General features: G+C 45.7%; 1 protein-coding gene across 1 annotated transcript; it reads left to right on the forward strand.

The window, feature by feature from the left end:
- MS4A1 (membrane spanning 4-domains A1) lies at positions 1–13513 on the forward strand. The gene is made up of 7 exons (XM_030332270.1): positions 1–124; positions 6232–6406; positions 6826–6945; positions 8122–8178; positions 9677–9916; positions 10692–10793; positions 11681–13513. The coding sequence occupies exons 2-7, from the start codon at positions 6248–6250 to the stop codon at positions 11897–11899; spliced, it is 897 nt and encodes a 298-aa protein (XP_030188130.1). The 5' UTR covers positions 1–124; positions 6232–6247; the 3' UTR covers positions 11900–13513.
- The last annotated feature ends 471 nt before the right edge of the window (positions 13514–13984 follow it).

Raw genomic sequence — 13984 nt, forward strand, 5'->3', positions numbered from 1 at the left:
TATCAGAGGCCCCAGGCCTGCCCTATGTCACTCACCTCCTGTGTACGTGGGACACCAGCAGTGGAAGTGAACTCGGCAGCCAGCATCCGAGTCAGCCTTGCGACCTAAGGCCTCAGACACTCAGGTAAGCAACCAGTTTGCTTTGTTTAAGCGACTAAAAAGGGGGCGTCCGGGGGGCTCCGTCGGTTAAACGTCTAACTCTTGATTTCGGCTTCGGTCATGAGCTCACGGTTTGTGGGCTCCAGCCCCGCGTTGGACTCTGCGCTGGCGGTGCGGAGCCTGCTCGGGATTCTCTCTCTCTCTGCCCCTCCTGCACACTCTCTTTGTCTCAAAATAAATAAAAACTTAAAAAAAAAAAAAAAAAAGACTAAAAGGGAGTGACGCGTAAAGCATAGGATGGTTTTGGAGACTCGAGTTTCTCGTTCCCCGGTTGGGTTTTCTGACAGTGTCACAAGTTGAGGAGGGGTACCAGGCTTTGCTGCCCACCCGCTTTCTGAACCACTCCCTCCCTCAAGAAAGACGCTGGCCAGTGAACTGGGTGTCCCGAACAAAAGCAGCAGACTGTAGCATGTAGACGAGAGCGTGGTTACCAATCTGCTGGGCTCCAACCGGAGCTCCACCGCCTATAAGGTATCTACAGTGGTTCACTTCCACTGCTGGTGTCCCACATACACAGGAGGTGAGTGACACAGGGCAGGCCTGGGGCCTCTGATAGATACAGGCAAGTCACCAAACCTCTACATCCCTGGTTTTACTCACCCACAAGATCGGGGTGACGGTTAACACTCGCTGCTTTACATAAGATTAAATGAGCTAAAATCCTAAGGCTCTTAGAACCACCTGGCACTGAAGAAGAAAATAATCAGCCGTGGTTATAATGAAAATATTTCCATTTCTCTTGCTTTGAATGATTTGATCTCCAAAGATATGCTGCTAAATGTGAATACCCCAAATGTTGTTAAACCTCGCAGGCTAACATGTTCTGGAGGGGACTGGAGGACGGTGGGGGGGGGGGGACATGAAACGGAGCGTCAGATCCTGCCTCAAATCCATCACAGAAGACTGCAGTGAGAGTGGGCACTGCAGATGAGGAAGATCTAATGAAAGGCAACAAAGATGAGCTTTAGCCATGTCATAATTGTTTCCTGAACCAGTATATAATGTGACCGCCTTTCCCTGTTTTCCACAAAATGGCCTGATGTCACTGATCATCAGGTGAGGTGAAATGACCACCTTTTGGTCCAACATCCTGCATGCTCACGTGGGAATCTTCGCTGAGGAAGTCGTTCGGTTTAACATCTATCGAGCTCGTAGTACACGGAAAGCAGGTTCTCCACGTAACCCTAGCAGGACAGCCCGTGGGGAACATACCCCCAGTTAGAGGAGAAAACAACTGAGGACAAGTAAGGGATACAGAGAGCTGGGGCCTTTGAAGGAGTTCGTGCCGGGAACAGTCCCAAGGATGTGAATGTCTAATGGGGAGACCGCGAAGGGGGCAGGAGGGGAGCATTTCAAAGCGGAGAGGGAAGAGAGAGGAAGATACCTCCAGACCGGCGGTCCAGCAGGGAGCAGTGCGGTGTGGCTTCCAAATGGGACGCCGAGATGCTCCGTGAAGGCCATTGGGTGGGGGGGCCAGGCGCAGGTTTTCCCAGGAGGCCAAGACAGACTAGACAAAGAGCTGAAGCTCAGGTCGAGCAGGACTTAAAGCAGTGATTCGGGCCTGCTCTAGCCGCCCCTGTGGAGGATGGATTAGACGAGAGCAAGACTGAAGGCAGAAGAGTACAATTTTTGTGCTCAACCAGCGGAGGAAATGAGAAACTCAGGGGGTGACACTGGAGGTAGAAAATGGTCCGCATGCAAGAGAAGACACCTTACAGAGGAAGAAGCAGCAGGACCTGGGCCCTGACTGGGCGTGGAGGTGAAGGGGCTGGAGAGAACCGCGGCTCCAGCTCTTGGAACCTGGGTGCCAGGGGGACAGAAATAAAGCCATCTGAGTGCTCACGCCTGAGGAAAGGCCGCTGACTCTGCAGGGCAGTCCTTGCACAAAGCGGCCTCAGCCCAGCGGCTCTGCCCACCTGCTTCGAGGCCCCCAGAGGGGATGGGTGGGGAAGAAGTGGAGGGACAGAGTGGAAGGGCTCTGAAGACCCGGGGATGACAGAGGGGGGCCTGGGCAGTGGCTGCTGGATGAAAGGAAGGGGCTTTGGGAATGGGGACGCTGCGGTACATCTCAGTCCTACAAAAGACACAGTTATCCTCTGAGAGTTTACTATATTATAAATTGCAAATTCTCCCACGTTCTCAGACAGTACTTTGAGTAGCGAGGTCACAGACGTGGCAGGCCCCAGAGCTGGGACTAGCACTTTCTGTGGCACGCGAGTGCACACGGACTGAAGACACAAGACCCGCTTGCCCTGAGGGGCTGCCATCCTGGAGGAAGGAGGGGGGCTGGAGAGGGGGTGAGGAGCCCAGGCAGAGGGAATGGAAGCAAGAACATTCCTCCTCAGAGCTCAGCGCACAGGACCAGAAAGGGCAGAAACACAGAACTATTTTGAGTGGCAGGGGAGGAAGTGGAGGTAACGAAAGCTAGGCAGCTTTGAACTTCTCATTAAGTGATGTAATTACTGGACCTAAACAGTCATTATTCAAACCCAAACCCATACAGGCTGTGAGACTGTCCTGCAGTGGATGCACCCAGAAACAGTGGTGCCTTTGAAAAACCAGAAGAGATTTGCAGAAGTCGCTGTAATAGAGTGAGGCAGTGTCAGACAAACCGAGCCCTGAGGGTGATATAGTTTAGTGAGCACAAAATCCTGCTGTTACCACATTTTGGCCAATGTGCTCAGTCACCCCTGCGGATGTACGAACCGGGCTTTGAGCAGAGCTGTGTGCCGGGCACCGTTTTAAATCACCGTGAACAATTAAGAAACAACCACAGGGCAAAGCTGCAGGAATCTACAATATCCTTGGGAGTATGTGGTCTAATTTTACGTATTCCCATACAATGAAAATTTTCAGTTCCTGGTCGACAATGCCCTGGCATTGAAATATGTACATATTTTAGAAAGCTTATTTCCATACAAAATGATGGGTATGTTTGTGTTTATAAACTATTTTACAGTAATATGTGTTGAAGCCTTCAGAGGAGTACAGTTGCCATAATGAGACATCATTTTTTTAAGTTTATTTATTTATTTTGGGAGAGACAGAGAGTACAAATGGGAGAAGGGCAGAGAGCAAAGGGGGGAAAGACAGAGGTTCCGCAGCAGGCTCCACACTGACGGCAGAGAACCCGATGAGGGGCTTGAACTCACGAACTGTGAGATGATGACCTGAGTTGAAGTCAGACGCTTAACCGACTGAGCCACCCAGGCACATTTTTACCAGTGAAATAAAATATTTCCCCCCAGTGGTCATTACTGCCATTAGCCATTACAGATACAGCCGCAGCAGAACTTGCTTACGTTAAGAGGTTTATCTCACCAGTAACAGTGACACAGCCTCAGGCAGCTGAAAAATAAGGAGAAATTCAAACCACACTAGTTCCATCATTTCCTTCTGTCCAGATAATTGATGACCTTTGCTCTTTAAGTTGTCCTCACTAAAATGAGCCCCCTGGAGAGGAATGTGGTGACTCCCAGCCCATTCCCTTCCTACAAATGGGGAAACGAACCAACCCCTCTGAACCTGCATTTCCACACCTGCAAAAAAAGACAAGATGCCTTCTGGGTAAGACAGGTGTTGGGCGACCTGGAACTAGATGTGCGGTAACCCCAGTACATAGAGGATGCTCCATAAACAACTACACGACATGGTCTGGCTGTGGGGCCGCAGAGAGAGCACCGGCCTCAGAGCCTCGGTGACTGCCTTCTGGTCGGCTCTGTCACCAGGTGCAAGGTCTGTGATGAGGCACGGCCCATCCCTGGGCCACAGTTTCCTCATTTATCAAATGGCCACAATGGTTTCTGAGCTTCTGACCAGCTCCCAAAGTTCTGCCTGCTGGCCAGAATCAATCTGGAGGCTCCTTAGAGGCCTACCTTGGTACACTCCTTTTTGTCAGTCATCTTGTTGGGTGTGGTTTGTGGTGCAAAGCACCGAGACCTCCAAGACCACATGACATCTGGTAATCGGCAGGTGGGGTGAAATCAAGTGCAGAGCACCCAGCCGAAGTCTCCTCTGTCCTCCTGACAGGGAGTCTGTTTTCAATTGCTTTATAGTAGTCATCCGAATGGCACATCCACCTGAAGTAGGGAGAGGTTCATAAGTGAAAGGCTGAACCCTTGGCCTGCACGGGGGACAAAGCAGCCATAGATGCCTCGTTGGAGAGGTCCAAGCCCTCACTTTCGATCTCCAGTAGTCATGTAACTGGGAACAAGGGACTAACTATTCTGTGCCCTTGCCACCTTTTCTACAAAATGAAAGCAACAGTTCATCCCTTGTCTACTCTGTGAGGCTTCAATGAACTGAGGATGCGAAATCTCTTTGTAACCACACACTGGGTGCAAACGTAAGGCCTGGGTGACTCCCAAGGACCTGTCCTATACCACAGTGCCGGGCTTGGTGTGACTTCAGTACGATAAGCAAGCTCGACAGACAGTCTTTGTCTCCAAGGCTCCTTACGTGACTGACAGCCAACAAGGACGAGACCAAAGGTGCATCTCTAAGGAGAGTTCCAGGGCCCAGGAAAGACCCGATAGAATTCACGTAAGTAGCTGACGCAAACATAAATTCCAAGACGAAGCACAAGATGAAGAAACTGGGCAGTCTTAAAACATGAGAGCTGGAAAGGGTCTCAGTAATAATCACCATCTAACTTCAGAAATGAATAAAGCATGAATTCTAAGAACAAATAGCACTTGCTCCTTTCTCCCCATGTAGGAGGCATTTTCACGTCTGAACTTCTTTCTCACAACATGTCTGTGACAAGGACGTTGTTCTCATTTTTCCAATGGGGAAAAATATAGAAACTAATGCCTACTGAGGTAATGATAGTAAAAACAAGAATAGCGACAAAAACAGGCAATAATTATTCAGACATGGGTGCTTTACATACATTTATTTCCTCAGTAATGTTAAGAAACTATTCAATCCAGGTACCATTTAGATACTGAACAAGACAGATAAAGTCTCTGCTTTGAAGGAATTTATATTCTAGTGGGAAGAGACTGACCGTAAACAAGCAAGCAGATAATCAAGGTAATTCCCTGCAGTGATATGGGCCACGTACACAAATAAAACGGGTGCTGTGAAAAAGACTGCGCTGTGGACCGAGGATTTGGGGAAGGCTTTTCTGAGAGGCTGACATTTGAGATATACCTAAATGAAGACACCAGCCACACACAGCTCATCAGTCCATTTGAGTCTTACAGAAACCCTATACCATAAGACAAGAATTATTATTCCCATCTTACAGCTGAAAAGCATAAGGCCCAGAGTTTAAAGAATTTTCCTGTAGTTTCACCGCAAATAGAATTTGATTTAAACCTAGGCAACCCGTGTCAGGAGGCCAGTCTTACATACAACCTCTGAGAACCTCCTTAAAGTGATTACTCAAGGTTGCAGAGTTGGTGGTAAAGGAAGACTAGAATCGGCCTCTGCTGACTAAGGACGGTCCTCATCTGACTCTCCCTCTCTCTCTAACATTTTTAATGTTAAAGAGACATTATGTTAAATTTAATGTTTTAAAATGTTTTAAACTTAATGTTATGTTAAATTTAATGTTAAAGAGAGAGAGACAGAGACAGAGCACGAGTGGGGGAGGGGCAGAGAGGGGCTCGAACTCATGAACCGCGAGATCATGACCTGAGCCAAAGTCAGACACTTCTCTCTCATGATGCCTCTGGCCCATCACAATGGACAAAGGCAGAGAAGCAAAAGGACAAGGAAAAGTCAATACAAAATACACTGTCCAATATGAGAGCGTAAGAAAAGCATTCAGGGATGAGAAACAGGACATGTGGACACATGAGCATGGTGTTCTCTTCCATGATAAAGTATGCCTCAAACATTGTTGTCAAGAATACCGGCAGGATTTCCAGGGGCCCTATGTCCTTGCCTGAGATGCTAGAACATAGTAGTAGGCTTTGCCTCAGACCCAAAGCCACTGGGAAAAGTCCATGTCTATCCTCAATGACACTCACGGAGAGAATAAAGGGAAAAGTATGCCAGTGCATGAGACAAAAGACCGCTGAAAATCCTATTCTCTCTCTCCCCCGTTTTATTACTTATTTTTAGGAGTTCTGAGGGTGAAATGGCGACACCCAGAAATTCAATGAGTGGAACTCTCCCAGCAGATGCTATGAAAGGTCCGACTGCCATGAATCCTGTTCAAAAAATAATTCCCAAAAAGATGCCTTCGGTGGTGGGCCCTACACAAAACTTCTTCATGAAGGAATCTAAGCCACTGGGGGTAAGTCAACTGTGCTCCATTCTATATCGGCGAGACTCTCTGGCCTAGACAAGCAGAGGCTATAGGCCAGGTACAGGATGGAATCCAACGTGAGGTATCCTTTATGTCAGACACAGCGTGCCAAATCAGGGATGTACAGAGAAGTTGTCACGGTGATCTTATGTCTCCTTTTGATTTTGCGGTCTGTGTATTTAGGGGTCTCCCATCCCAGTTTGTCACCAGCATCCCAGACATATCTGCCTTGGAAATGCCCCAGGTGGTGAGGAAAGCGGATCGCAACAAGACAAAGATCTTGGCACCTTCCCCACTTCCTTTAGGCGTTTTACACAGCCCCGGGTCCGGAATCAGGGCTTCCAGCCTTTGCTTTCTAACTTGATGATGACTTGAGTTCCTCATCAGACCCCTAATTCTCTCTCCAGGCTGTCCAGATTATGAACGGGCTCTTCCACATGGCCCTAGGTGGCCTCCTGATGATCCACATGGAGGTCTATGCACCCATCTGTATGACTGTGTGGTACCCTCTCTGGGGAGGTATTATGGTGAGTAACAACTAACAGCCCTTTGGGCAGTGATGCAGACAAAAAGGTTTAAAAGCTCCACAATAGCATGCTAGATTATTTCTGTGATGAGGCAAGTATGTGGCTGGGAAATAGGTTATGAGGTGACAGTAATTTAGTGGAAGGAGAGGTTGATGGAACCGAGTATGAATCTCCCTGAGTCAGTGGTCACACTTCACGTACATTCAGAAAGAGGTGCCCTGCATGGATCTACACAGGGAAGGAAGACCGCTCAAAGCAGGACTCTCCAAAGTCAATGTGGAGAGGGGTGAGAAGGGCACTAAACATTTGGACTGCGCGGCAGGGTGTTTCCAGAAGCAGGAAGGAGCAGGCGCATCCCATTTCCTCCCACCTATTCCTTCTTCCTACAATTCTCTTTAGCTACTATCTCAGGTGGTGAAATCAGTCCCATCGCAAATGAATCTCCTCTGGCTGACCAGCAGAGCAGCAATCTGTCATGAGCAATCCTCATGACTGTTTCGTGTACATGTTTTCTAGCCGTGTCTGGGTGTGGTACAGAGGAGTCATGTTTATATCCCCATTAGACTTTCACAGTTACTACCAGAAAGATACGCCCAGGACTGAGATTTTCAAAACAAAGAGAGATGGATGAAAGCAAGCGTCCCCTCCATTTCATAGCTTGAACAAGGAAGATGGGAAATGATCACCATCAATTCCTGTAGCAGCAAACGTTTTAATGGCGTGTGCACGTGGCACTCAGGCCACCTTGATTCATTCTTCCCTGGCATCACAATCAGTGAAATCACTGTGAACTCCAAAGAGAAATTCCACAAACTTAGAAAAGAGAGAAACTAAAAATAAAGCTTTTAAATTCACAGTGTTAGTATTCGTTGGCACAAAAACTTGTGTTCTGCCTCTGGTCTTACTATATTCCTGGTCGCAGCTCCCCAGTTAGTTGCATAAAAGGCATCAGCTGAATATAGCTGAGCATGCAAAAAGGAGAACTATGACTGCTGAAAAATGAATGAATACTGCAAAAATGGCTGGACAGTTTGGTGAAAGTGGTTGGAAATGTGGATAGCTTTTTAACAACCAGTTCTCCGTGTTAAAAGCCATCTCCCTCTCTGCCTCCCTCCCTGTCTGCCTCCTCTCCCATCTATCCCATACCTTCCCCACCCACCACCTCTCTTTTCACAGTATATCATTTCTGGATCACTCCTGGTAGCAGCGGAGAAAAACCCCAGGAAAAGTTTGGCAAGTAATCGTATGTCCTTCTTCCCCACGCATCCGAGAAATGCCTACTTTCTCAGTTGAAAACAAAAACCCTCACACACCTTTGGAATCACAGTAGCACTGAGTTCTCTCTCAACCCCAAAAGGCAAAAGATTCTCTAGAAAGCTGTTGTGATTTTATTCATGAAAAACTTGGAAATGAGGCCTACCTGAATTACGTCCGCGGAAACAGAATTAAAGGCAGACCAAAGAACAGCCACACGCTTATGGTCTTACGAATGTTAAATGTGTGAGACTAACGGGTCTCTTTGAAAGCCGTGTACTTTCTCTCAGACCACCGTTTAGGAAAACTCTAATCAATACCGTGATTAACTCAATCCTCGTTAACTTTGAGCAAGTCAGTTTGCCCCTCCGTACCTCTATAAAATGGTGCTACCATATGGTCATGAGTATGTAATGGAGTAACATACACGCAAGAGGCTATATAAGGAGCTACAGAGGGTCTTGTCCTATAACCCTCCCAACACACTTACACCCAGGTCATGAGCTTACCAGCAAGTTTCCTCCCCCAAGTTTTTTATACTTACTAATAAGCTATTACTGACTTGTGGCACTTCCAAAGCCAGTGACGGATGGAGTGGATTGAAATGGCTCCTCTCAAGAGGTGGTCTGCTAAACTCAGTTTTTGAAGAAAAAAAAAAATATTTAGGAAGATCAAGTTGTTTTTATTCTCCAGATACAGCAAGTCCTACTGACTTGCAATCTGTAGGTCCTACAGCCAGGGATGAACTATTTAGGTCTTAAAATAACCATCAATAATCCCATACTATTATGGTACCTGTCACTTATATTTTCCTGGTTTGACCTTCTATCATCCCTGCAGGCAGAACTCATTCCGACACCCTTCACCGGTGCTACCCCGAGGCATCGGCCCTAATTATGTTTTGGAAGGTGGTAGACTGAGGCTGATTGCAACCCATGTCAATAGGGAGTAGGTGGTGGTGTTCTTGCTACTGTTAGTTTCCACTTGATGGTAGAGACCCAGAGGGCTTTATCTGCGCTTTCCCTCCCTACACCCACTTCATGGTGATGCAAGAACCTCCTTCCCTTTCTTCCCTCTACCTTCTAATGCAGACATATATAAGCTGAAGACTATTTATCTTCACTTAGCCAGTATTTACCAAATGCCACCAGCGTGGTGGAAGGGGCAGTGAAAGGAACTGCAAGGATGCAAAATAGAAGAATTTAGGAGTATTCCTAAAATTTTCTCTTGATAAACTGATTGGATGTGACAGGGTAAAATGAGATGAGGAAGACTGAGGAAGGAACAGGAATGAGAGATGAAGGTTTTCATTTTACGGTGACAAGGACATTAAAAACCACTGAGAGAAGTGTGGCTTAGGATGATTTGGGTGCAGTGCCTTTATGAATGGGAGGAATGGGATCTGGAATTCCTTCCTACCTTGTATTCTCCAAATGAAATCAAACCCCATTAACATGTCTTTATGTCTCCATTTCAGGTCAAAGGGAAAATGATAATGAACTCACTGAGCCTCTTTGCTGCTATTTCTGGAATGATTCTTTTGATCATGGACATATTTAATATTGCAATTTCCCATTTTTTTAAAATGGAGAATCTGAATCTTCTTAAAAGTCCCAAGCCATATATTGACATCCACACCTGTCAACCAGAGAGTAAGCCCTCTGAGAAAAACTCTCTGTCTATAAAATATTGTGACAGCATACGATCTGTTTTCTTGGTAAGTGTGAGACTGGATTTCTTCTCAGGAAAGAAGTCTGGCATTTTTATTACGAGTGCCAACTCTGGATCCAGACTGGCTACATCTGCTACTTACTGCCTGTCTGGCTTTGGGGCAAGAATTTTAACCACATTCTGCCTCAGTTTCTTCAACTGTAAAATGGGGAAAGTACCAGTACTTACCTCACAGGGCTGTTTTGAGCAGTAAGTTAACATATACAAAAACATTTAGAACTGGTACACAGAAGGTGCTACGTGTTTGTTTAACATTTTTATATTAGTATCGGTTAACGTTTATTAGCACGATTAAGGTGAACATTGAAGAAGCACCTAAGTTTTATGAACACCTTTTGCCTCAGTGAGTTTTTAGTGGAGACTCTGAAGGGGAAAAATGCATCTCCCGAGTATAGACAGGTTTCCTTGGTTGTGATACCATAACACCTAAAGCTGGATACAACTTAATTTGGGAGTCACTGATTAATTTTTCCTACATAGAATTGATTCTTCAACTAATTGCTGCTACCTTATTTCCTATCAGCAACATGCATTAACCGTCTGTGAAGGCAGCTGTGCTAAGGGTCGGGGTTATGAAGATAACTAGTAGTGTTTACAGTTGGTCATTACTCACCTATGGAATTCATCTTCTAAAGAACCCATCTTCTACAGAACTAATCTTTTAATCATTTAATTGTAGCCAAGAGTCATTTACTGAGTACCAACCATATTCTTTAAGCTGTTACCACATTCTTGCCTTCACTTTTTCTGTCGTTCCTCAGAGCATTTTTGCCGTGATGGTGGTCTTTACCTTATTCCAGAAACTTGTGACAGCTGGCATTGTTGAGAATGAATGGAAAAAACTGTGCTCCAAACCTAAAGCTGTGAGTAGTAGCCATCCTGTCCACTAAGCCCCTCTAGGAAATCACGTCTACAAAAACTCATTTCTGGAGAATGTAATCTGACGTAACTTTGAGACTAGGAGCTCCATGAAAAATGGTCTTGGCAGATTTCTGGAAAGCAGAGAATACCAATAATGAGGAAAAAGTGTCTTGAAATTTGAAGCCAGTCTAAAGGTTAGACAGAGGATACAGCCCTGCAGTACGTGTGCTCACGAGCCTTCAGCTCTGCCCCGCTCCAGGCGTCCATCTTGATTCCGTGATCCCACATGTAACGTGCGGAAGCCAGACAGGCTGATGAAAGCACTGGTTCGTCCACTTCATTTCCCAGCATTCCCCTCCCCACCCCGCCCCACCGCCACCCTTTCATCAGATCCCACTTCCAAAACTATGGGTCAAAGAGGCTCCACAATTGGGAGATACGAATATCCCCGTGACAGAGCTGCATCAACTGCTTCAGAACCACAGAATGTTAGATTCACGATACAACCGAGAGACTGTCACAAGTCCTTCATTTGGCAGATGAGAAAAACAGGACTAGAGAGAAAATTACCTTCCCAAGGTTATAGGCAATAAAAGGCAAGTCAAAACTCGAATCTAAATTCGCCCATTACTGCAGCGTTCTTTCCCAAAATACTGTGTGATCATTCCAGGCAAAGTGGCAAATATCTGCTGATCCTGCAGATGAGCTTTGATGGGTGATTTGGTGAGGATCTGGGCACGTGGGAAATCAGTCCTGGTATCTGGAGGCATATAGGAGAAAGCATAAACGGCACAGAAAGCAGGAGGTCTTTGATAGACATTCACAGACGCTGCTGACAAATGCACCAAAAGTAAAGGTCTAGAAACGCTTGTTTAATTTTGTATTCCAGGATGTAGTTGTCCTGCTAGCTGCCGAAGAAAAAAAAGAACAGCTAGTTGAAATAACAGAAGAAGCGGTCGAGCTGACTGAAGTATCTTCCCAACCAAAGAATGAAGAAGACATTGAAATCATTCCAGTCCAAGAAGAGGAGGAGGAAACGGAAATGAACTTTCCGGAACCTCCTCAAGACCAGGAACCTTCACCGATAGAAAACGATAGCATCCCTTAAACTATTCTTTTTCTGTCTTCTGTTTCCTTTTCTTAGGCATTAGCGTTCACAGCTTCCAAGAGACGTATTCACCCTCATTTCCTGAGGCCCTCTGCAGGCACCCTCCACATGTCTCTCTGGCCTTCGCACGGAGTGACCACAGCTCACTGGCACTCGCTCGCGCTCGCTCGCTCTCTCACGCAGAGAATCCAGCCATGGCAGGCGACTATGTCGGCACGTTTCCTGTCTGGGGCAGCTTACTGAAATTCAAACAAGGCAGAGCAAGGGCTGCACCTCGGCAGTGCTCACCGGCCTCCTTCCCGGGCGAGGCTTTGCAGTAGCGGTCGGAGTAGAGGTTCCACCTCGTCCCTCTGCAACAGAGAGACTCTGCCCCTGATGAAAAAGATAAACCACTGTGCAGGCCATCCCTACACTTCCTTCAATTCGTTCCACATCTACGTATGTTGTGGAGTCCCTTGTGCACCACTGTCCTAAAGAGAGTGAAAGGTAATGGTAGGGAGGTGAGATAAGGAACTAGTCCAGCTATCTCTCTACGGGGCTGACGCTGTGGTACACTCTTAGAGTGCCTACACCCCACCAGGGAACTTCTTAGTGGCCAACACCCAGCTCTTTCTTCGTACAAACAGCGCAGCTTATAAATGGGCATGTCTGTATCTGTCTTAACTTTCCCTAACTCCTGCTCTAGGCTCTTGGTTGCACTGTCTACCTACTTTCAGCCTTTAGGCAAGAGAAGAAAGAATCAAAGAAGATGCCATAATGAGAACCCACATCTTAAATGATAATCAACGGTTGTATTTGTAATTTCCATTTCACAGAGCAGTTTATCAAATAATTACATTTGATCTTCCATCATCAAGAAAAAAAAATCCCTATCCATATTTTTACAAATGATTCAAAGAGGCTAAGTAACTTAAAAATAAGTAAAGGCAATTTGCTAATGGTCACAGCTAGTAATTTTGAGAGCCTTCTTTTGTACCCATATCTTCCTACTCTAATCCTAAAATGTTTTAAATAACCAAACAGCCTGTATAAACTACCTGAGCAAAGTCAACAGGTTTTAATAAGCACCTACTCTCTGATTAGCATAAAATAGGTGTTCGGAGAGACACAGAAGAGTCAGAAATCAAGTTTTGCTTCTCAGGGATAAAAAACACAGACATTCACAACATTTGGAAAACTACTCACATCATTAATATATACTTGGTTGTTAGGTTACATAATGCAGACACTAAGTACCATGGACATTCTCAAAAAAGATCATGTTTGAAAATAATGTAATTAGTTACAATGCCAAATCTCAGGCAATAGCTACCCTACTTCTCAATTCCTGTTCATATTCAGAGATACTAGTACCCTACATAGGAAGAATGTTTATAATCTATCAATTACATTTGGGCATTTTCTATATGATAAACCCTGCCAGATTCCGGCAGGTCAACAGTCAAAGCAATTTCCATGCCTTGTGATATTTCTACTTTGTTAGGGACCACCGAGAGAAGATATTTCCTGTGCTTAGAAAAAAAAAAAAAAAGAGAGAGATGAAACATCTCTATATGTAAAGTCCTGAAAATTAGCCTTAAATAAATAAAACTATATTTGTGTTCTTGTCTGAAACAGATGATTCCAACACAGTGTTTTCCCAGTCTTCTCTATTCTTGTAACATCAGACCACAAGGGAGGCTCCTATAGCCTTAAGTTTATATTCACATCATCCCAATACGGGTTTGAACTGTGGGATGTCACGACATCAGCTATGTATATCAGTGTATTCTTTTTTTTTTAATATTTATTTTTATTTTTGAGAGAGAAAGAGAATGTGGGTGGTGGAGGGACAGACAGAGAGAGGGGGACAGAGGATCCGAAGCAGGCTCTGTGCTGACAGCAGCAAGCCCAATGTGGGGCTCAAACTCATGAACTGTGAGATCATGACCCGAGCCAAAGTCCAACGCTCAATGGACTGAGCCACCCAGGTGCCCTCGGGTGTCAGTGTATTCTTACACACATGCATTCCCAAGGAAAATTTTCACAGAAGATTTAATAATCGAATAACTGATTTCTCACACTGAGCACTCCGGAATGTGCCTG

Source organism: Lynx canadensis, chromosome D1 (genome assembly GCF_007474595.2).
Source record: "Lynx canadensis isolate LIC74 chromosome D1, mLynCan4.pri.v2, whole genome shotgun sequence".
Taxonomy (NCBI): domain Eukaryota; kingdom Metazoa; phylum Chordata; class Mammalia; order Carnivora; family Felidae; genus Lynx; species Lynx canadensis.

Bases quoted from the DNA above. Each gene is read 5' to 3' on its own strand.
- MS4A1 (XM_030332270.1), top strand. From the start codon at position 6,248: ATGGCGACACCCAGAAATTCAATGAGTGGAACTCTCCCAGCAGATGCT. The intron at 6,407-6,825 runs GTAAGTCAACTG...TTCTCTCTCCAG, and splicing joins AGGAATCTAAGCCACTGGGG to GCTGTCCAGATTATGAACGG. The intron at 6,946-8,121 runs GTGAGTAACAAC...CTCTTTTCACAG, and splicing joins CTCTCTGGGGAGGTATTATG to TATATCATTTCTGGATCACT.